This window comes from Bombina bombina, chromosome 4 (genome assembly GCF_027579735.1).
Source record: "Bombina bombina isolate aBomBom1 chromosome 4, aBomBom1.pri, whole genome shotgun sequence".
Classification (NCBI taxonomy): domain Eukaryota; kingdom Metazoa; phylum Chordata; class Amphibia; order Anura; family Bombinatoridae; genus Bombina; species Bombina bombina.
This window is the reverse complement of record NC_069502.1, coordinates 931602880-931627991: the sequence shown is the minus strand read 5'-3', so window position 1 is coordinate 931627991 and position 25112 is coordinate 931602880. Positions and strand designations below refer to the sequence as shown.

General features: G+C 41.2%; 1 protein-coding gene across 1 annotated transcript in view; it reads left to right on the top strand.

Moving 5' to 3' along the window:
• The window catches only part of ARV1 (ARV1 homolog, fatty acid homeostasis modulator), a 115570-nt gene that overhangs the window by 59705 nt on the left and 30753 nt on the right, over window positions 1–25112 (top strand). The window contains exon 4 of the mRNA XM_053711896.1: window positions 12878–13031. Coding sequence (XP_053567871.1) covers window positions 12878–13031 — 154 coding nt within the window. The remainder of the gene's footprint in view (window positions 1–12877; window positions 13032–25112) is intronic.

Below are 25112 nucleotides of genomic sequence, written 5' to 3'. Positions count from 1 at the left end.
GCTTCTAGTTCCCTAGACGGGGTCACTATCGGCAACAGGCAGCAGACTCACAGTCTCCCAAGGAGACAGCTACGACACACCGCTGATATACGGAGACTACCGGTGGCGGTAATGTATGTAAAGTATGCAACGTATATAAAGTATATGGAGATAAGTAATGCCACTCTGTTTACTTGAACACATGGGCCCACTGTGAAACAAAGAACACTACATTGCCTTACTGGTAGAGACATTTTATCAAGCTAGAGGAGTTGTTAGACCCGCATAGCAGAAACGTTTTCTGGGCTAACTGAAAGTGACTGATTGAAGTGAAATGGCGCAATAGATATACTGGGACAATGTTAACACACTACTAAAGCTTCATAAGGAGATATACTTGATACCGACACCGAACGAAACATCTTGTGAAACACTACAGTGTCTGGAATCTGCTAGCTTTAAGCCACGCAATAAGCAAGAAACACCTCTTCTCACAAAATCTCTACCTAACTTACAGAACGGTTCTAAAACAGATTCTTGCAGTCTTCTAGGCCTTATTAGAGTTGGTCACGTATCTATCTATACCCTGTACCCCTACTCCTTTTCCTGTCACACGTCGTGGTGACGGGTCATACCCAACTCTCCTTCTCCGTGATCACCCTGTGAGGGTAAATTCCCCGGGGGGTACAGAGGTCTCTGGCCGCTTAGTGAGGACTTTTCCAAAACAACAGCAAGACAATATGTCACAGAGGAAAAACACCAGGCAGGATAAGGCTCTTAAACCTCCGCAGGTCACTCAGGGAGCGGTACATGAGTTCTTTAAACAAATGGATCAGACAGTACAAAAAACAACAGTGAACGCACCACAAGCTCCCACCAATAGCGACCACATTGACACCTTGGTTGCCCCTATCTGCTTACCACCCACAGACTCACTGACGAGGCCCACAATAGGCCGAAACGTACGTCTGGGGTTTTGCTGTTTCTCTCGTTCAGAGAAGGATTGCCTGGTATTTCGGTGCTGGACTGTACTGTGAAGTCAGGATCAGACTGATATGCTACAGGAAAGTTCTTCTCTGTGAAAGGCACATATTGAGCAAAAAGAGGCTGCTTCTAGGGTGGTAACTAGCCATAGAACAAGCTATTATGCTATTGTTCGTTCCCAGGTTGAGTGCTTCTCTCTTTTATTTATGCAAATTATGACACTTATGGAAGTCTCCCTAAGTGTGATGCGGGAATCCAGACGTGGACCCGTTGCTCAGTGTGCCTAGAGGGATATGGCTGCACCTCACTGACGAGGCCCACAATAGGCCGAAACGTAAGTCTGGGGTTTTGCTGTTTCTCTCGTTCAGAGAAGGATTGCCTGGTATTTCGGTGCTGGACTGTACTGTGAAGTCAGGATCAGACTGATATGCTACAGGAAAGTTCTTCTCTGTGAAAGGCACATATTGAGCAAAAAGAGGCTGCTTCTAGGGTGGTAACTAGCCATAGAACAAGCTATTATGCTATTGTTCGTTCCCAGGTTGAGTGCTTCTCTCTTTTATTTATGCAAATTATGACACTTATGGAAGTCTCCCTAAGTGTGATGCGGGAATCCAGACGTGGACCCGTTGCTCAGTGTGCCTAGAGGGATATGGCTGCACCTCACTGACGAGGCCCACAATAGGCCGAAACGTACGTCTGGGGTTTTGCTGTTTCTCTCGTTCAGAGAAGGATTGCCTGGTATTTCGGTGCTGGACTGTACTGTGAAGTCAGGATCAGACTGATATGCTACAGGAAAGTTCTTCTCTGTGAAAGGCACATATTGAGCAAAAAGAGGCTGCTTCTAGGGTGGTAACTAGCCATAGAACAAGCTATTATGCTATTGTTCGTTCCCAGGTTGAGTGCTTCTCTCTTTTATTTATGCAAATTATGACACTTATGGAAGTCTCCCTAAGTGTGATGTGGGAATCCAGACGTGGACCCGTTGCTCAGTGTGCCTAGAGGGATATGGCTGCACCTCACTGACGAGGCCCACAATAGGCCGAAACGTACGTCTGGGGTTTTGCTGTTTCTCTCGTTCAGAGAAGGATTGCCTGGTATTTCGGTGCTGGACTGTACTGTGAAGTCAGGATCAGACTGATATGCTACAGGAAAGTTCTTCTCTGTGAAAGGCACATATTGAGCAAAAAGAGGCTGCTTCTAGGGTGGTAACTAGCCATAGAACAAGCTATTATGCTATTGTTCGTTCCCAGGTTGAGTGCTTCTCTCTTTTATTTACCACCCACAGAGCAAGAACTAGAGAATGACCCCCCTATTACTTACAAGGCTATAGTGGCCCTGATCGAGCAAGTAAAGTCGTGCATCAGAGACGAATGCGCTGACTTGAAAAAGGAAATGAATGACCTTGGCCACAGAGTCGACTCATTAGAGGAGCACGAATATGTGATGGCGCAAAAAATAGCAAAAATTGCAGCAAATCAAACACATCAATCCCAACACATAAATGAATTAGAAGACAAAATTGACGATTTGGAAAATCGTTCAAGAAGAGGTAATTTGCGCTTTAGGGGGGTCCCAGAGTCAGTTCTAAACAACGAACTCCAGGATTATCTACAGGCCCTGTTTGCAGAAATACTGGGAGAGGAGACCTCAGAAGATTCCATTATTCCACTTGATCGAGCACATCGTGCTCTCCGTCCGAAACCCCCAGATGACTCCCCACCTAGAGACATTGTAGTACATTTTCAGAACTACAGACAAAAGGAAGAGCTCTACAACATAACCAGAAAACGACAAGCTATAAGTTTCCAGGGCCACAAAATCCAGGTTTACCAAGACCTATCGGTGAGAACATTACAAAAACGAAGAGACTTTCAGTTTCTAACATCCCATTTAAGATCACTACGTATCCCCTACAGATGGGGTTTCCCCACGTCAGTAATATCAATGAAAAATGGCAAGAAGATAGAGTGTACCTCTATATCAGAAATAAACAGATTCTGCAACATGATGAACATTCCACAGCCCCCTACTGCAGACTCCCAATCACAAAAAGAGAACCAGAAAATCCAGGGTAGCCCTAAATCACAAAGGCGTCCAAACCCTGACCTGCTAAATAAACAGAACAAAAGAAGACAACTACTACAGACGGAGGTTGACACAATGGACACAGACTCAATTGGATAAGTACTTTTGATTACCCATTTGTGCCCCTAGTCATGCTGCTCATATAACATAAAAGGCTGAACTGCCCAATAAGAGACTTTTATGTATATATAGTGTTCCTAGGCTGAGTATATATACAGCTGTTAGAAGGGCGACCTCTTAGCCTAGCTCATATAGATTTCCACCATAGTTACTTAGATCTCAAACTGGTCTTAGACCCAACTAATCTGCCTTAACATCTAGACCCCTCACATTGTATAAACGTATTATTTAATAATGTGATTTGAAATGAATGTAGGTTTTCTTATGTTGAATTAATACATGTGTTTCTACTTATAGAACTCTAGTTTTTTTTTTTTTTTTTTTTTTTAAAAAAGGGAAAAAAAAAAACAAAAGTTTTCACTAAGGAGACGTTGTTATCTAACTCTGTTGTATTATTGTTGCCATTGTTTGCTATAATCACCTAACTGTTATATCTGTTATTATAATCTTCTATGTATAAAACGGGACAGCTCCATACAACACATAAGCTCCTGGTAACGAAGAAATATACCAAATCTTGTTCCTTAATTAATTATATATAACCAAACATCTTAAAATTGTTATCTTTGCCATACGGAGCAAAGTACGTCACTATGACGTCCCATTCCCCTATAGTACCCAAAAAGCGGCCATGATTAAAGTACTGCACTAGCTAGCTCCACGTTAAGCTAAATACTTCCCATTAAACAATAGCCGCATTACCGAACTTTAACAAAAGCACCTAGACACCCGGTCTGTAAAAAAGCCCCCAACTTAGAACTTACAACCGCAGACCTTAATTGTTAGTCCCTGCACTTTGGAGCTCAGATTGCGGACTCTGAACTGCAGGTTCTACCCCAGCATTTCCACCCCCTAGATTCCCCTCATTTTTATTTTTATTTCAATCCCTAACTCTCCCACAGCTGTCTCCCCCCTTACACCCTTTTACCAATACCCACACTCCTATACACTGCACCTTCATTGTTCTAACTCAAGCCAGTACACTGACTAGACTAGATTAGCTCTTTTTCAGTATCATAGTACATCGTTTTTACCACACTATGGCCCAAAAGCTTAACAACAGAGCGGGCACACTCCAAATTGCAACTCAAAATGTTAAGGGGTTCCTCTCGGCTGAGAAACGCTCCATAGCCTTCCATGACTTCTACAAGAGGAAAATAGACGTAGTAATGACCCAGGAAACCCATTTCACTAGACACAAAGAACCCACCTTATCCAAGAGATACTTTGACCAGCACTATTGTAACTCAGGTCCAAATAGAAAAAATGGAGTGTGCATCTCATTTAGACGCAATACTCCCTTTGAACTCTTGCAGAGGAACGTAGATAAGGAAGGCAGGATACTTGTCCTAGTTGGACTTTGCTACGGAACCCCGGTAACTTTTGCCAACATATACGCCCCAAACAAACCTACCATTCACTTTTATAAATCAGTAATTAACATTCTTATAGACAATGCTAAAGGCCCGATTATACTTGGAGGAGACTTCAACTTCCCCATGCAACCTGCATTAGACACCTCAACAGGAAGATCATACTTACGTAAAAACACCCTAAGGAATAACTGTATGGCCCTACAATCCATAAACCTCTTTGATACCTGGAGAATAGCACACCCAACTAAGAGGGACTATACCTTTTTTTCCCACCTGCAACACTCATACTCTCGATTAGATTACATCCTGAGCAGTCAAGCTCTCCTTTCGAACATGATACACTCCAAAATAACCCACACAACTTGGTCCGACCATAGTATGGTTACTACAACATTCCAATGGACAGGTAGGACTCGCAACACATTAAATTGGAGACTTAATGACTCCTTGCTTACTAGCCAGGAGGTAGTAGATGAGCTCAGAGCGTCATCAGAGGAGTTCTTCTCCCTGAACAAACCAGAGGACACGTCGTCCGCGAACAACTGGGAGGCATATAAATGCTACATACGTGGCATCCTAATAAAACACAACGCCAAGCAGAAAAAATTATATACGACTCAATTCTCTGAGTTAACCTCTGCATTGACCGTGCAAGAAACTTTGCATAAAGCTGATCCAAAGTCCACCGCTAAGCTCGCTGACTTAAATGAAGCAAGAGAAAACCTAAACAAATTTCTAACACAAAGAGCGCATATGAGAGCCCTCACAACTAAATCTAGATTCTTTGCGGACAGCAACAAGGCAGGTCGAATGCTAGCCAGGTCACTTAAAAAGCAGAAATACTCTACTTTTATTAAATCTCTTAAAGTAGCATCAGATAAACACACATCTAAAATTGAGGAGATCACAAACCAGTTTATTTCCTACTACACAAACCTATACAATATAACAAAAGACCCAGCGCTGGATGCACAACACAAGCTGAACTCCTTCTTAGCGGACATTCCTACGCCCGCCCTTACAGAAGACGACAGGCAAATATTAGATTCCCCTATTACATTAAAAGAAGTTGTCCTGGTAATCAAATCACTACCTGGTGGGAAGTCCCCTGGTCCGGATGGCATTACCGCAAAACTATACCAACTCCTCCAAGAGCAAGTAAGCCCTCATCTCTGTTCACTCTTCTCAGACATAGACCGAGGTAAAGTTTTCCCTAGCACTTTATTAGAGGCATTAATAACTGTGATCCCGAAACCAAATAAAGCTACAGATATTGTAGGCAACTATAGGCCAATATCACTCATTAATATAGATATGAAACTATACGCCAAAATCCTAGCGAACCGCATAAATACAGTTCTGCCTAAAATAGTTCATCCGGACCAGGTGGGCTTCATTAGAGGACGGGAGGCCAAAGATAACTCTATAAGACTGCTCCATACTTTGCAATTTGCCCGTGACAACCATACTCCGATGTTCCTACTATCCACTGACGCGGAGAAAGCTTTCGACAGGGTGGACTGGCAATTCATGTGGGCCACCCTGTCGAAGTTTGGCTTCTCCGAAACGTTCATTAAGAGAATACAGGCCCTATATCATAACCCAAGCGCTAGAGTTAAGATTAATGATGTCACCTCCCAATCGTTCCCTATATCGAATGGCACAAGGCAAGGGTGCCCACTCTCGCCCTTGCTATTTGCATTAACAGTAGAGATTTTAGCAATACAAGTGAGGAATAACCCACATATCCAAGGCATAAAATTAGGCGACATAGACCAGAAATGCCTCTTGTTCGCGGACGATGTGATTTTCACTTTAAAATCACCGTCGACCACACTTCCAGCACTTCTCGATACGTTGGAGAACTATAAACAAGTCTCTAACTTTTCTATTAATATGGATAAGTCTGGCCTTATGCCGATCAACTTAGCATCACAAGAAGTTGAAAATTTAGCGCACATAGGAAGGTTTAGCATAACTGATAAACTTCAATACTTAGGATTAGCTATATCATATGATACTGACAAGCTTTTTACAGACAATTTCCTCGCACTCCAATCGCGCACCAAGAGCTTACTGGAAAAGTGGCACTCACAGGGACATTTGTCCTGGTTTGGAAGAATTAACACAGTTAAAATGATGATCATTCCTAAATACCTATATATCTTCCAAACACTTCCACTGGCTCTCCCAAACTCATACCTCAAGACACAACAAAAGCTAATTAATTCATTCATCTGGTCGTACAAACGCCCAAGAGTGGCACAGAACACATTATACCTTAGCAAAGAGGACGGGGGTCTCAATGTTCCTAATATCACCAACTACTACAGAGCAGCACATTTAGCAAGGATCATTTCTTGGAATCACGCACTTCCAGCAAAATTATGGGTACAGATAGAGGGACACTTAACACAGACCAGACACATGAGAGATTTACCCTGGCTCCCTAAAGCCACTAGACCACATTTGACACAGCGTAATGAATACATTAGAGCTACACTCGAAGTGTGGGATTATGTCATATTGCATACCAAAGGTGTATCGACTGTAATTTCTCCACTTACCCCACTACTTCACAATCATTTGTTTCTACAACACAGTAGATTTACTCACACTAACCCAGTAAGACACTTGCAGAACCTTCCTCTATACCTTTTTGTAGGCCCAATGGGCATAAAAGACAGAACTGTACTAGAAGAAGAACTAGGGCCCCCCTTTCATAGCTGGTATGCATACCTGCAAATTAGGCACGCTATACATAACAACCCATACAAGAGAGATATCCTTAGACCACTAACCGCATTTGAGCAACTATGTACCAATCCTGTTATCACGAGAGCACACCTGTCCATAGCATATAAAATCCTTAGGAATAAATTTCCTGAGACACGCCCTTCCTACCTAGATAGGTGGTCTGAGGAAATACCGTATGACCTAGACGATGAAGATTTGAAACGTTGTTTCCGTAACACACACGCCTCCTCAACCTCCCTCTTGTTATCAGAACTAAATTACAAAATCATGGCCCGCTGGTATCTGACCCCACACCGCCTGCGGGTTATCTACCCGACGGCCTCTTCTAGCTGTTGGAGAAGGTGTGGCGAGACGGGCACCATGGCACATGTCTGGTGGTCCTGCTCGAGTCTAACCATATTTTGGCAACAAGTGGCTAAACTGATGAGCGAAACGCTAAACATAGAAATCACACTAAACCCTCACATCATTCTCCTTAACCATACTCCAAAACTCCCTTGCGCCTATAGAAAAAAGCTTTTCTTAATAATGCTGACATGTGCCAAGAGATTAATCCCCAGGCTATGGAAATCAACAGAAACTCCCACAATAGCCCAATGGATAGCTGAGGTTAATCATGTGATACTGCTAGAAAAAATGCACTACTGCTACCTAGGTAAACAAGAGATGATAACTAATGTACAATTTATCTGGGAGCAAAGACCTCATAGTACCCCTTAAAGCAGTTTAGGAACCAATAGAAGAACACTCTGAATCGTTTACTGGGTTTAAAAACTAAGTACTAAAAATTAAACATTAAAAAAGCAAACATACAAACTATTGGCTGTTAGTTAAGAACATAAAACCATCACTTTAAGCTATCAACTCTACATGTACAAACCTGTCAGTGTATGACCTGATTCTCTCCCCTCCCCTACCCCAGACCCCTGGCTCCCTTGAGCGCACATTCCGATCCCCATAAGCCACCTTGAGCAAATCACCGAGCTGTGCAGTACTAACTCAACTCATTGAATTCAGAATGTCTCCCCTTTCTCTCCATTCCTCTCCTAACAGTCTTTATACTTCCCTTTTTTGTTTATCCCTCATTTATCCTACCTCCCCCCCCCTCGCCACCCACAAAAAAGCTGGGCCACTGGTTTACTGTTGTTTGACAATGCTTATTCTGATAATACTGTATTATTGCTTATTTGTCTACTATGTCAAGAATTTACATTTTGATTTGTTGTAACCTAGTGAACCCTATTCTAATAAAAATTATTTAAACACAAAAAAAAAGTGAGTACACCCCTAAGTGGAAATGTCCAAATTGGGCCCAAAGTGTCAATATTTTGTGTGGCCACCATTATTTTCCAGCACTGCCTTAACCCTCTTGGGCATGGAGTTCACCAGAGCGTCACTGGAGTCCTCTTCCACTCCTCCATGACAACATCACGGAGCTGGTGGATGTTAGAGACCTTCAGCTCCCCCACCTTCCATTTGAGGATGCCCCACAGATGCTCAATAGGGTTTAGGTCTGGAGACATGCTTGGCCAGTCCATCACCTTTACCCTCAGCTTCTTTAGCAAGTCAGTGATCGTCTTGGACGTGTGTTTGGGGTCGTTATCATGTTGGAATACTGCTGTGCGGCCCAGTCTCCGAAGGTAGGGGATCATGCTCTGCTTCAGTATGTCACAGTACATGTTGGCTTTCATGGATCCCTTAATGAACTGTAGCTCCCCAGTGCCGGCAGCACTCATGACACTCCCACCACCATGCTTGACTGTAGGCAAGACACACTTGTCTTTGTACTCCTCACCTGGTTGCCGCCACACACGCTTGACACCATCTGAACCAAATAAGTTTATCTTGGTCTCATCGGACCACAGGACATGATTCCAGTAATCCATGTCCGTAGTCTGCTTGTCTTCAGCAAACTGTTTGCGGGCTTTCTTGTGCATCATCTTTAGAAGGGGCTTCCTTCTGGGACGACAGCCACACAGATCAATTTGATGCAATGTGCGGCGTATGGTCTGAGCACTGACAGGCTGACCTTCCACCCCTTCAACCTCTGCAGCAATGCTGGCGGCACTCGTACGTCTATTTCCCAAAGACAACCTCTGGATATGATGCTGAACACGTGCAATCAACTTCTTTGGTCGACCATGGCGAGGCCTGTTCTGAGTGGAGCCTGTCCTGTGAAACCGCTGTATTGTCTTGCCCACCATGCTGCAGCTCAGTTTAAGGGTCTTAGCAATCTTTTTATAGCCTAGGCCATCTTTATGTACAGCAACAATTCTTTGTTTCAGATCCTCAGTGAATTATTTGCCATGAGGTGCCATGTTGAACTTCCAGTGTCCAGTATGAGAGTGCGAGAGCGATAACACCAAATTTAACACACCTGCTCCCCATTCACACCTGAGACCTTGTAACACTAACAAGTCACATGACACCGGGGAGGGAAAATGGCTAATTGGGCCCAATTTAGACATTTCCACTTAGGGGTGTACTCACTTTTGTTGCCAACGGTTTAGACATTAATGGCTGTGTGTTGAGTTATTTTGAGGGTACAGCAAATGTGCACTGTTATACAGGCTGTACACTCACTACTTTACATTGTAGCAAAGTGTCATTTCGTCAGTGTTGTCACATGAAAAGATATAATAAAATATTTACAAAAATGTGAGGGGTGTACTCACTTTTGTGAGATACTGTGTGTGTGTGTGTATACATATATATATATATATATATATATATATATATATATATATATATATATATATATATATATATATATATATTTATTAAGTGCATTGGAGCCCTTTGCAGTCAAGTAAATGAAGAACATATTTATGCCATATTCATATGTAATAAAGTGTCATAGTGTGTATTTACAGTAAATATTTCACAGTCCAATGTTCTGCACATAGCAGAATATGTTCTATGTATTTTCAAATAGACATTCCCCCATATATATATATATATATATATATATATATATATATATATATATATATATATATATATATATATATATATATATATATATATATATATATATAGGTATAGAAATATATTTTACAAAAAAGAATCAGAAATATAAATATGTATTTATGAATAAATAGATTATATTCTGTTATGTGAAGAACATTCGAATGTGAGATTCATATTATCATGTCGGGTTGGTGTGGGGATCTATGAAAGCACATGGAGTTTGGTTTCCTCAGGAGGTGAGTTTACCAATAATTATCTTGGACTTGTATGTATCATTAAGTGGGATCTTGCAGTTCCTCAGCTATGAAGGAAGTCTAAAGGTTTTCTGATTGGAGACAGGAATGCTGTCTATATTTCTCATCCCAGGAGGGAAATCTGAGAAGCAGATTTCCTTAGTAGGTAATCCCTTCCACAGGAATGACTTCTCCATCAAGTCATTTTCTACTAAATTGTTTAACATTGGTGGTCTTGCAGAGATCGACCTAATGACTTCTTTATCCAAGAGTCGTAGTTCGAATAGAATAGAGCATTTTATCAATAATTTTGACTGTGACAGGCAGGCCCAGGAGAACTTGGTTTGCAAATCTGATTCAGATCTCAAGCTTTCTACAGTCATCAAGAGCTTGAGTCTCTCATCTTGAAGACTTAGAGATTGGATGCCTATTTTATTTAAAAAATGGTGGACTCCTCGTTCAGGCTGTAAAGCATTCAACTTGTAATTCATGTGCTTATCTGCCCACGTTAAAAGTTTACTTTTATTTGTGTTTGCGCACACGCTAAAGTGCTAAAAACAACACTCCACTTTGTAATCTAGCTCAGAATTTTGTGATATTACCAAAAAATAACATGGCTGCTCCTTGTGTCAAATGAACACTAAAGTAATTTTATTGTATGTATGCATATGAATTTAATCACTGCATTGCAATATATATGATTACAAAATAAATGGTTTTGCAGTCCAGTGAGACACCCCTTTATAAACCTTTTTAAAGTGATAGGAAAGTCAAAATTACACTGGCATGATTCACATAGAGCATGTACATTTAAGACACTTTTAAATTAATTTCTGTTTTCTTTGTGCTTTGTTCTTTTGGTATGCCTTGTTGAAAAAGAATGTGCACATATCCTACACTAGTGGGAGCTAGTTGGTGATTGGTGCCGGCACACATTTGACTCTTGTGATTGGCTAACTAGATGTATTCATCTAGCTTATAGTAGAAATAAAGTAGAATTCCAGCCACCAAATATCTTTAAAAGGGACCTTTATTAAAAAATGGCAGGGTCCAAAGTATGTCCAATACTATGTCTATTGGACATACTTTGGACCCTGCCATGTTTGAATAAAGGTCCATTTTAAAGATTTTTGGTTGCTAGAACTCTACTTCATTTCTACTCTATGCTAACTGGAGGTGGCTGATCCAGGTTCCGTGCCCCATAGAGTGCTGTACTCCAAACTACTTGAATTTTGTATTCATCTAGCTGCCAGAAGTGCAATGCTGTTTCTTCAGCAAAGGATAACAAGGGAATGAAGCACATTTGATAAAAGAAGTAAATTGGAAAGTTTTTTTATAATTGTATGTTCTATCCAAATCATGAAAGAAAATTTTGAGATTTCCTGTCCCTTTTAAGTGTTTTTTGTTGTGCCAACTTTTTAAAAACTGATATAAATATGTTATTGCAGTTATTAAAGAGACAGTACTTTTTATAAGCATAGTATCAGTTATTCCCCACTTCAGTCTAGTCGTCATGGGTGCCTCCATGTTGAAATATAGCTTTCAATGCATTCCAGTGCTGACATGTTTACACATGTGCAGCAACTCTCCTTCAGATACCAAGAAGATCTGTAGAAGTGTAGCCTGAGTTCCAAAACGGCGTCCTTCATATTTATAGCGAGGTGCATTAAATGTTTAGTGTCCTTTAAGCCAGTGTTTTTCAACCAGTGTGCCGTGGCACACTAGTGTGCCGTGAGAGATCCTCAGGTGTGCCACGGCAGACTGACAACAGTGTGACATATTTTTTAAACTTTGCTTGTTTTTTACTCCCAGTGCAGGGGTAGTTTGTAGGAGGCATGGCATAACAGCACAATACATACAGTATGTGTGTGTTTGTGTGTATGTGTATATATATATGCTGTATTAGGCTACAATGTGTGATTTTTTTAAAAATTTTGGGATGGTGGTGTGCCACAGGATTTTTTAATGTAAAAAAGTGTGCCACAGCAAAAAAAAGGTTAAAAATCACTGCTTTAAGCGATCACTGTGTAGTATGTAGGAGGACCAGGGTTCTGAATTACCTAGAATGCTCTCCAGACAATCTATGTTAAGTGGGGAAAAAAGTTTTTTTTTATATTATTTAAATTACAGGAAAAGCAGGCAAAACGTTGTTTTATTCCACATGCATTATTAAGCCTTTTACAGAGAATAACATTTGTGTCCAGTCTTTGCTTGTTATATAACAAACACAACATTAGTAACATACAAAATAAAACTTGATATTCCCCAGATAGACACCTGAATTGAACCATTTATTTTTAAAGGAAGAACCTGCAACACTTGTATAAACATTCTTGACAAACGGTTAGGTTCTTTTTTTTTTTTACTTTCTAGATTCATGGAAAGCTGTGTATATTTTGTTTGCTATGTGAGGCCTACACCAGATGGTTGCAGCTGCCGGGCTCCAGCAGTAACACAGATCCTGAAGATATCATCCGATACGCCAAGGAATGGGATTTCTACAAGATGTTTGGAATTGCTGCTCTTGGTAAGAATACGTACATTTGTCGGTCCTATTGTGAAATAGTTTATACATATTCATGGAGGAAAAACCACATTCCTATCTAGCCTGGGGATTTGTATTATCATTTGTTTAGTTAAATATTTACATGATGGAAGTATAGTTACAGAGTACTTGTTGATATATAATAGTGCAAACTCTTAACAATAGCTGATCCAGTGCCTTTGTCTTCATACAAAATAACACTCTTTACGCTTTTTGCTTTTGCGTTTAGATTAAAGGGACATGAAACGCCACATTTTTCTTTCTTGATTTAGATAGAGCATACAAATTTAAACAACTTTACAGTTGTATTATACATTTTTGTTTCATTCCCTTGGTTTCTTTTATTGAAAGAGCAGCAATGCACTACTGAACTAGCTGAACACATCAGTAAGCCAATAAAAAGAGGCATATATGTGCAGCCACCAATCAGTAGCTAGATTCCAGCTCCTGAGCCTACCTATGAATGCTTTTTAACAAAGGATATCAAGAGAACTAAACAAATTAGACAATAGAAGTACATTGGAAAGTTTTTAAAAAATGTATATTCCATCTGAATCATGAAATGAACATTTTGGTTTTTATGTCACTTCAAAGGGACATAACAGACAAAAACTAAAATGTGCATAAATACTGTTAAATAGAAAACATTATTCTTATTAAAACTGCCTAGTTGCTCATAGAGTCTGTAGTTTTGTCTATTGGTTAAGTGACGGCTCTATTTGCATTAAATAAATCACATTTTAGGGCCCAGTATAGTCTAATAATTGTTATTAAAGTAATTGTAAAGTTTAAGGAATTAGTGCCCAGTAACCAAAAATACTCTTATAAATCAGGGGCACTTTAATTCTTAAACTTTACACGCTTTTTTTTTTTTAAATACCTACCATTTTGTTACGGTAAACGGACTGCCAATCCTCCGCCCGCATCTTCTGTATTTTGCAGATTGTTGACAAATCCGGATTCCTCCAATCGTTGCATGCCACCATTGGCGTCTAGCTCGTGGCACACGCAACGATTGGAGGAAACCAAATTTGTCATCAATATGCAAAATACAGAAGGAGATGCGGGCAGAGGATCGGAGGTTTGTTTACCTTAACGAAATAGTAAGTATTTTTTTTTTTTTTTTTTTAAAGCGTTTTAAAAGTTTAATTAATTAAAGTGCCCCTGTTTTTAAGAGTATTTTTAGATACTGGGAACTAATTCCTTAAACTTTACAATCACTTTAACTTCTCTGACAAAGCCTTGGCCAACCCCTTAGTGAGAGGGGCAAAACGCATCATCTTGGCAATCAGCCTGACCAGTATGCACTTTGGCTGAATGGCTCTTTTTAAAAAAATGACTGTGAATATCCCGTGACCTACCGGTGTTAAAGGGACAGTTTACTCAAAAATGTTCTCCCCTTTAATTTGTTCCCAATGATCCACTTTACCTGCTGGAGTGTATTAAAGTGTTTACAAGTATTTTCATTAACCTTATATTGACATTTGAATTAGTTTATTTACCCTGTGGTATCCCCACCTATTCTAAAAGTTTTTGGCCTCGAGGCCAAGCTGTGTAATCACAGCCAGTAGAAGAAGTTACACTCCCAGTGGGTTATAGAAGTGATAAGGTAGTAAAATATTAATTTTCCATTGTTCTCTCCAAGTATTGGTGATTGGTTTATGGACAGATATAAGCTAAAGAAGCAGGTATGTGTGCACAATGTGATAAAGTAATGACATCTGATTATACCTACAAGCTCAACCCATGTTATTAGGTTGTGGCTTCAAAACATAAAATCAGCTAATTTATATACACAAATATTCCTTTAAAAAACAAATCTTATACATTTTATACTCTGCAGCTGGCAAAAAAAGTAATTGGAAACACATTAAGGGAAAAACAATTTTATAGTGTTCTGTCCCTTTAAGGGTCGATTGCACATGATATCCTGAGACTGCTGAGGAGGAATACTGCCGACAGGCCAGTGAAATGCTTTGTTCTTGAAGTGTGCTATAGCACACAATGGAAGCTTGAAAGTGCATTTGGCGCTGCCATCCAGATTGGCATGGAGAGTCTACGACACTAGTCTAGTTATGGAATTAAAGTTTCACCTAGAGGCTATTTGAACATAAGTGTACTCCTGCAAAGATTATCTCAAGGTATTTGACTGAAGTTCTACTTCAATATAGTACTGGAGCATGCCTCTGTACTAAGTGCCCCAGAACATAAAATAAACAGCATATTCGTGGCCGGCACATGGTTTATCACTGGATCAACTATTTTGGGACATTGCAATTTTATCTTTGTGTATATATGTATGTGTGTGTGTGTATATGTAAGATGTACCGAGTCCACGGATTCATCCTAACTTGTGGGATATTGTCCTTCCTGACAGGAAGTAGCAAAGAGAGCACCACAGCAGAGCTGTCTATATAGCTCCCCCCTTAACTCCACCCCCAGTCATTCTCTTTGCTGGCTCTAAGCAGGAAGAGTAAAGAGAAGAGGTGTTAAACTGTTAGTTTTATTTTATCTTCAATCAAGTGTTTGTTATTTTTAAATGGTACCGGTGTTGTACTATTTACTCTCAGACAGGACATAGATGAAGATTTCTGCCTGGAGGATGATGATCTTAGCATTTGTAAGGTCCACTGCTGTTCCCACATGAGCTGAGGAGTACAGGAAAACTTCAGTGTGAGGAACGGTTTCTTGCTATACAGCAATGAGGTATGTTCAGTCATATTTTCTGCAGAGACTGTGTTAACTCAGAAAGGCTGACAGTGTCCCCATTAGGGGAAGGGTAAGCAGTAATCCTAGTGTTATCAGAGGTTTTTACTAGCTTGCATAAAGGGTTAATTTTTTGTGGGCACTCAGTTTGTTATGTGAATTTGGGACAAACATTTTTGTGTCTGGGAGTAACGTTTTCTGTTTTATGGGACATTTGCTTGAGGGTTCTTTGGGGTTGTTTATAACCCACATGGCTCTCAGGCAGGGTTTGTTAGTTTTGTGTAGGCCCCAGCAACATCGAGTGGGGTGGGCGGGGCCTACATTTACAAGCAGCAAGCAACTTCTCCTGAGGTCCTGAGAGTCTTCTGAGGGACTAATTGAAGCTTTAAACCCCATATTATCGCTTCCTAAGGGCAGTTAGGGCCACAGCAGAGCTGTGGTAAGGTGCTTTAGGGGTTTTTAACCGGTTTTAGACACTTATCAATCCGTTTTTTTTCATTTGGGGGTCTATTGCTTTTTTACTTGTGGTGCAATCCTTCTAAAGCTTAGTGGGTACACTGTTAAAATTTCAGATTTTTTGAAGCAATTTTAACCTGTTTTGCAGTTTGTGTATGCCTTTTTTACTCTTAAAGGTACAGTACCGTTTTTGCAAATTGTGTTTTTTTTTCATTAAATAAAGTGTTTTCCAAGCTTGCTTGCTTCATTACTAGCCTGTTAAACATGTCTGACACTGAGGAAACTCATTGTTCAATTTGTTTAGAAGCCATTGTGGAACCCCCTCTAAGAATGTGTCCCAATTGTACTGATATGTCTATAAATTGCAAACAGCATATTTTGACTTATAGGAATTTGGCATTAAATGATTCTCAGACAGAAGTAAATCAGGTTTCGCCATCTAGTTCTCCCCAAGTGTCACAACCAGTTATGCCCGCACAAGCGACTCCAAGTACTTCTAGTGCGTCTAATTCTTTCACCTTGCAAGATATGGCTTGAGTTATGAATACTACCCTCACAGAGGTTTTATCTAAACTGCCAGGGTTGCAAGGGAAGCGCAGTAGCTCTGGGTTAAGAACAAATGCTGAGCCTTCTGACGCTTTAGTAGCCGTATCCGATATTCCCTCACAATGTTCTGAGGTAGGGATGAGGGATTTGCTGTCTGAGGGAGAGATTTCTGATTCAGGAAAGATGTTACCTCAGACAGATTCAGATATGACGGCATTTAAATTTAAACTAGAGCACCTCCGTTTATTGCTCAGGGAGGTTTTAACTTCTCTGGATGATTGTGACCCTATTGTAGTTCCAGAGAAATTGTGTAAAATGGACAAATATTTAGAGGTTCCTGTTTACACTGATGTTTTTCCGGTCCATAAGAGGATTTCGGACATTGTTACTAAGGAGTGGGATAGACCAGGTATTCCGTTCGCTCCCCCTCCTGTTTTTAAGAAAATGTTCCCCATTTCTGACACCATAAATGACTCATGGCAGACGGTCCCTAAGGTGGAGGGCGCTATTTCTACTCTGGCTAAGCGTACAACTATACCTATTGAAGACAGTTGTGCTTTCATTGATCCTATGGATAAAAAGTTAGAGGGTTTCCTAAAGAAAATTTTTGTTCATCAGGGTTTCCTTCTTCAACCTATAGCGTGCATTGTTCCGGTAACCACTGCAGCTGATTTTTGGTTTGAGGCTCTAGAAGAGGCTCTTGAGATGGAGACCCCACTAGATGATATTTTGGACAGAATTAAGGCCCTTAAGTTGGCTAATTCTTTTATTACAGACGCCGCTTTTCATCTTGCTAAGTTAGCGGCAAAGAATTCAGGTTCTGCCATTTTAGCGCAAAGAGCGTTATGGCTTAAGTCCTGGTCAGCTGATGTGTCATCTAAATCTAAGCTTTTGACCATCCCTTTCAAAGGTAAGACCCTATTCGGGCCTGCACTGAAAGAGATCATTTCAGACATCACTGGAGGGAAGGGTCATGCCCTCCCTCAAGATAAGTCAAATAAGGACACGGTCAAACAAGGACCAAACAAAATAATTTTCATTCCTTTCGAAACTTCAAGGGTTGTCCCGCTTCCTCTTCCCCTGCTGCAAAGCAAGAGGGGAACTTTGCTCAATCCAAGCCAACCTGGAGACCTAACCAGGCCTGGAACAAGGGTAAACAGGCCAAAAAGCCTGCTGCTGCCACTAAGACAGCACGAAGGGGTAGCCCCCGATCTGGGACCGGATCAAGTAGCGGGCAGACTTTCTCTCTTTGCTCAGGCCTGGGCAAGAGATGTTCAGGACTCCTGGGCCATAGAAATTGTAACCCAGGGGTATCTCCTAGATTTCAAAGATTCTCCTCCAAGGGGGAGGTTCCATATTTCTCATTTGTTTGTAAACCAGACAAAAAGAGAGGCGTTCTTACGCTGTGTAGAAGACCTTTTTACCATGGGAGTGATCTGCCCAGTTCCAAAAACAGAACAGGGGCAAGGTTTCTACTCCAATCTGTTTGTGGTTCCCAAAAAAGAGGGAACCTTCAGATCAATTCTAGATCTCAAGATCTAGAATTGAAGAGTTCCATCCTTCAAGATGGAGACCATTCAGACTATTTTACCAATGATCCAGGAGGGTCAATATATGACTACCGTGGATCTAAAGGATGCATATCTACACATTCCTATCCACAAAGATCATCACCAGTTCCTCAGGTTTGCCTTTCTGGACAGGCATTACCAGTTTGTGGCTCTTCCCTTCGGGTTGGCCTCGGCTCCAAGAATCTTCACAAAGGTGCTAGGGTCCCTTCTGACGGTCCTAAGGCCGAGGGGCATAACAGTGGCGCCTTATCTAGACGGCATCTTAATTCAAGCGTCGACTTTCCAACTTGCCAAGTCTCACACGGACTTAGTGTTGGCCTTTCTAAGATCTCATGGGTGGAAGGTGAACATGAAAAAGAGTTCTCTTATTCCTTTCACAAGCGTTCCATTCCTGGGAACTCTGATAGATTCGGTGGACATGAAAATATTTCTGACGGAGGTCAGGAAATCAAAGATTTTAACCACCTGCCGAGCTCTTCATTCCATTCCTCGGCCGTCAGTGGCTCAGTGTATGGAGGTAATAGGACTTATGGTAGCGGCAATGGACATACTTCCGTTTGCTCGCTTGCATCTCAGACCACTGCAACTATGCATGCTCAAACAGTGGAATGGGGATTATGCAGATTTATCTCAGATAAATCTGGATCAAGAGACCAGAGACTCTCTTCTTTGGTGGTTGTCACAGGAACACCTGTCCAGGGGAATGTGTTTCCGCAGGCCAGCGTGGGTTATTGTGACGATGGGCGCCAGCCTACTGGGCTGGGGTGCAGTCTGGAATTCCCTGAAAGCACAGGGTTTGTGGACTCAGGAGGAGGCCCTCCTACCGATAAATATTCTGGAATTAAGAGCGATATTCAATGCTCTTCAGGCGTGGCCTCAGCTGGCTTCGGCCGGATTCATCAGGTTTCAGTTGGACAACATCATGACTGTAGCTTATATCAATCATTAGGGGGGAACAAGGAGTTCCTTGGCGATGATAGAAGTTTCCAGGATAATCCGATGGGCAGAGACTCACTCTTGCCATCTATCAGCAATCTATATCCCAGGGGTGGAGAACTGGGAGGCAGATTTTCTAAGTCGTCAGACTTTTCATCCGGGGGAGGGGGAGTTCCATCCGGAGGTGTTTGCTCAACTGGTTCAGCTATGGGGCACACCAGAATTGGACCTGATGGCGTCTCGTCAGAACGCCAAACTTCCTCATTACGGATCCAGGTCAAGGGATCCTCAGGCAGTACCCTGGTCGTTCAACCTGGCTTATGTGTTTCCACCATTCCCTCTCCTTCCGCGTCTGATTGCCAGAATCAAACAGGAGAGAGCTTCAGTGATTTTGATAGCGCCTGCGTGGCCACGCAGGACTTGGTATGCAGACCTGGTGGACATGTCATCTCTGCCACCATGGACTCTGCCACTGAGACGGGACCTTTTGATTCAAGGTCCAGTCAAGCATCCAAATCTAATTTCTCTGCAACTTACTGCTTTGAGATTGAACGCTTGATTTTATCAAAGCGGGGTTTCTCTGAGTCGGTCATAGATACCTTGATTCATGCTCGAAAGCCTGTCACCAGGAAGATCTATCATAAGATATGGCGTAAATATCTTTTTTGGTGTGAATCCAAAGGCTACTCATGGAGTAAGATCAGGATTCCTAGGATTTTGTCTTTTCTCCAAGAAGGATTGGAGAAAGGATTGTGCGCTCCTTAAAGGGACAAATATCTGCTTTGTCTATTCTGTTGCACAAGCGTCTGGCAGATGTCCCAGACGTTCGGGCTTTTTGTCAGGCTTTAGTTAGAATTAAGCCTGTGTTTAAACCTGTTGCTCCTCCATGGAGTCTCAATTTAGTTCTTAAAGTTCTTCAGGGGGTTCCGTGTGAACCCATGCATTCCATAGATATTAAGCTTCTCTTCAGCTCGAAGAGTTTCTGAACTATCTGCCTTATCTTGTTTTCCATGCTGATAAGGTGGTTTTGCGTACCAAACCTGGGTTCCTCCCTAAGGTTGTTTATAACAGGAATATCATTCAGGAAATTGTTGTTCCTTCTCTGTGTTCTAATCCTTCTTCTAAGAAGCACCGTCTGTTGCACAACTTGGACGTGGTTCGTGCCTTGAAGTTTTATTTGCAGGCAACCAAAGATTTTCGCCAATCATCTTCTTTGTTTGTTTTCTATGCTGGAAAGCGTAGAGGTCAAAAGGCTACGGCTACCTCTCTTTCCTTTTGGCTGAATAGCATCATCCGTTTGGCTTATGAGACTGCTGGACAGCAGCCTCCTGAAAGAATTACAGCTCACTCCACTAGAGCGGTGGCTTCCACATGGGCTTTTAAAAATGATGCTTCTGTTGAACAGATTTGTAAGGCTGCGACTTGGTCTTCGCTTCATACCTTTTCCAAATTTGATACTTTTGCTTCTTTGGAGGCTATTTTTGGGAGAAAGGTTTTGCAAGCAGTGGTGCCTTCTGTTTAGGTTCCTGTCTTGTCCCTCCCTTAATCCGTGTCCTAAAGCTTTGGTATTGGTATCCCACAAGTTAGGATGAATCCGTGGACTCGGTACATCTTGCAAAAGAAAACAGAATTTATGCTTACCTGATAAATTTCTTTCTTTTGAGATGTACCGAGTCCACTGCCCACCCTGTCTATTCAAGACAGATAGTGGCCTAGATTTGGAGTTTGGCGTTAGCCGTGAAAACCAGCGTTAGAGGCTCCTAACGCTGGTTTTAGGCTAACTCTGGTATTTGGAGTCACTCAAAAAAGGGTCTAACGCTCACTTTTCAGCCGCGACTTTTCCATACCGCAGATCCCCTTACGTAAATTGCGTATCCTATCTTTTCAATGGGATTTTTCTAACTCCGGTATTTAGAGTCGTGTCTGAAGTGAGCGTTAGAAATCTAACAACAAAACTCCAGCCGCAGGAAAAAAGTCAGTAGTTAAGAGCTTTCTGGGCTAACGCCGGTTTATAAAGCTCTTAACTACTGTACTCTAAAGTACACTAACACCCATAAACTACCTATGTACCCCTAAACCGAGGTCCCCCCACATCGCCGCCACTCGATTACATTTTTTTAACCCCTAATCTGCCGACCGCCAACTACGTTATACTTATGTACCCCTAATCTGCTGCCCCTAACACCGCCGACCCCTGTATTATATTTATTAACCCCTAACCTGCCCCCCACAACGTCGCCGCCAGCTACCTACACTTATTAACCCCTAATCTGCCGACCGCAAAGCTCCGCCACCTACGTTATCCTTATGTACCCCTAATCTGCTACCCCTAACACCGCCGACCCCTATATTATATTTATTAACCCCTAATCTGCCCCCCTCAACGTCGCCTCCACCTGCCTACACTTATTAACCCCTAATCTGCCGAGCGGACCGCACCGCTACTATAATAAAGTTATTAACCCCTAATCCGCCTCACTAACCCTATAATAAATAGTATTAACCCCTAATCTGCCCTCCCTAACATCGCCGACACCTAACTTCAATTATTAACCCCTAATCTGCCGACTGAAGCTCACCGCTATTCTAATAAATGTATTACCCCTAAAGCTAAGTCTAACCCTAACACTAACACCCCCCTAAATTAAATATAATTTTAATCTAACGAAATTAATTAACTCTTATTAAATAAATTAATCCTATTTAAAGCTAAATACTTACCTGTAAAATAAATCCTAATATAGCTACAATATAAATTATAATTACATTGTAGCTATTTTAGGATTAATATTTATTTTACAGGCAACTTTGTAATTATTTTAACCAGGTACAATAGCTATTAAATAGTTAAGAACTATTTAATAGTTACCTAGTTAAAATAATTACAACATTACCTGTAAAATAAATCCTAACCTAAGTTACAATTAAACCTAACACTATACTATCATTAAATTAATTAAATAAAATAACTACAATTAAACCTAACACTACACTATCAATAAATTAATTAAATACAATATCTACAAATAACTACAATGAAATAAACTAACTAAAGTACAAAAAATAAAAAAGAACAAACATAAGAAAAATATTACAACAATTTTAAACTAATTACACCTACTCTAAGCCCCCTAATAAAACATCAAAGCCCCCCAAAATAAAAAATGCCCTACCCTATTCTAAATTACTAAAGTTAAAAGCTCTTTTACCTTACCAGCCCTGAACAGGGCCCTTTGCGGGGCATGCCCCAAGAAGTTCAGCTCTTTTGCCTGTAAAAAAAACATACAATACCCCCCCCCCAACATTACAACCCACCACCCACATACCCCTAATCTAACCCAAACCCCCCTTAAATAAACCTAACACTAAGCCCCTGAAGATCTTCCTACCTTATCTTCACCATACCAGGTTCACCGATCCGTCCTGAAGAGCTCCTCCGATGTCCTGATCCAAGCCCAAGCGGGGGGCTGAAGATGTCCATGATCCGGTAGAAGTCTTCATCCAAGCGGGGCAGAAGAGGTCTTCCATCCGATTGAAGTCTTCATCCAAGCGGGGCAGAAGAGATCTTCCATCCGATTGATGTCTTCATCCAGGCGGCATCTTCTATCGACATCCATCTGGAGCGGAGCGGCAGCATCCTGAAGACCTCCGACGCGGAACATCCATCCTGAACGACGAATGAGGGTTCCTTTAAATGACGTCATCCAAGATGGCGTCCCTTGAATTCCGATTGGCTGATAGGATTCTATCAGCCAATCGGAATTAAGGTAGGAATATTCTGATTGGCTGATGGAATCAGCCAATCAGATTTAGCTCGCATTCTATTGGCTGATCGGAACAGCCAATAGAATGCGAGCTCAATCTGATTGGCTGATTGGATCAGCCAATCGGATTGAACTTGATTCTGATTGGCTGATTCCATCAGCCAATCAGAATATTCCTACCTTAATTCCGATTGGCTGATAGAATCCTATCAGCCAATCGGAATTCGAGGGACGCCATCTTGGATGACGTCATTTAAAGGAACCGTCATTCGTCGTTCAGTCGTCGGCCAGGATGGATGTTCCGCGTCGGAGGTCTTCAGGATGCTGCCGCTCCGCTCCAGATGGATGTCGATAGAAGATGCCGCCTGGATGAAGACTTCAATCGGATGGAAGATCTCTTCTGCCCCGCTTGGATGAAGACTTCAATCGGATGGAAGACCTCTTCTGCCCCGCTTGGATGAAGACTTCTACCGGATCATGGACATCTTCAGCCCCCCGCTTGGGCTTGGATCAGGACATCAGAGGAGCTCTTCAGGACGGATCGGTGAACCTGGTATGGTGAAGATAAGGTAGGAAGATCTTCAGGGGCTTTGTGTTAGGTTTATTTAAGGGGGGTTTGGGTTAGATTAGGGGTATGTGGGTGGTGGGTTGTAATGTTGGGGGGGGGTATTGTATGTTTTTTTTTACAGGAAAAAGAGCTGAACTTCTTGGGGCATGCCCCGCAAAGGGCCCTGTTCAGGGCTGGTAAGGTAAAAGAGCTTTTAACTTTAGTAATTTAGAATAGGGTAGGGCATTTTTTATTTTGGGGGGCTTTGTTGTTTTATTAGGGGGCTTAGAGTAGGTGTAATTAGTTTAAAATTGTTGTAATATTTTTCTTATGTTTGTAGATATTTTTTTATTTTTTGTAACTTAGTTCTTTTTTATTTTTTGTACTTTGGTTAGTTTATTTCATTGTAGTTATTTGTAGCTATTGTATTTAATTAATGTATTGATAGTGTAGTATTAGGTTTAATTGTAGGTAATTGTAGGTATTTTATTTAATTAATTTAATGATAGTATAGTGTTAGGTTTAATTGTAACTTAGGTTAGGATTTATTTTACAGGTAATTTTGTAATTATTTTAACTAGGTAACTATTAAATAGTTCTTAACTATTTAATAGCTATTGTACCTGGTTAAAATAATTACAAAGTTGCCTGTAAAATAAATATTAATCCTAAAATAGCTACAATGTAATTATAATTTATATTGTAGCTATATTAGGGTTTATTTTACAGGTAAGTATTTAGCTTTAAATAGGAATAATTTATTTAATAAGAGTTAATTAATTTCGTTAGATTAAAATTATATTTAATTTAGGGGGGTGTTAGTGTTAGGGTTAGACTTAGCTTTAGGGGTTAATACATTTATTAGAATAGCGGTGAGCTCCGGTCGGCAGATTAGGGGTTAATAATTGAAGTTAGGTGTCGGCGATGTTAGGGAGGGCAGATTAGGGGTTAATACTATTTATTATATGGTTAGTGAGGCGGATTAGGGGTTAATAACTTTATTATAGTAGCGCTCAGGTCCGCTCGGCAGATTAGGGGTTAATAAGTGGAGGCGACGTTGTGGGGGCAGATTAGGGCTTAATAAATATAATATAGGGGTCGGCGATGTTAGGGCAGCAGATTAGGGGTACATAAGGATAATGTAAGTAGCGGCGGTTTACGGAGCGGCAGATTAGGGGTTAAAAATAATATGCATGTGTCAGCGATAGCGGGGGCGGCAGAATAGGGGTTAATAAGTGTAAGGTTAGGGGTGTTTAGACTCGGGGTACAAGTTAGAGTGTTAGGTGCAGACGTGTTTCCGCATAGCAAACAATGGGGCTGCGTTAGGAGCTGAACGCAGCTTTTTTGCAGGTGTTAGGTTTTTTTTTCAGCTCAAACAGCCCCATTGTTTTCTATGGGGGAATCGTGCACGAGCACGTTTTTGAGGCTGGCCGCTTGCGTAAGCAACTCTGGTATCGAGAGTTGAAGCTGCGTTAAAAATGCTCTACGCTCCTTTTTTGGAGCCTAACGCAGCCTTTATGTGGACTCTCAATACCAG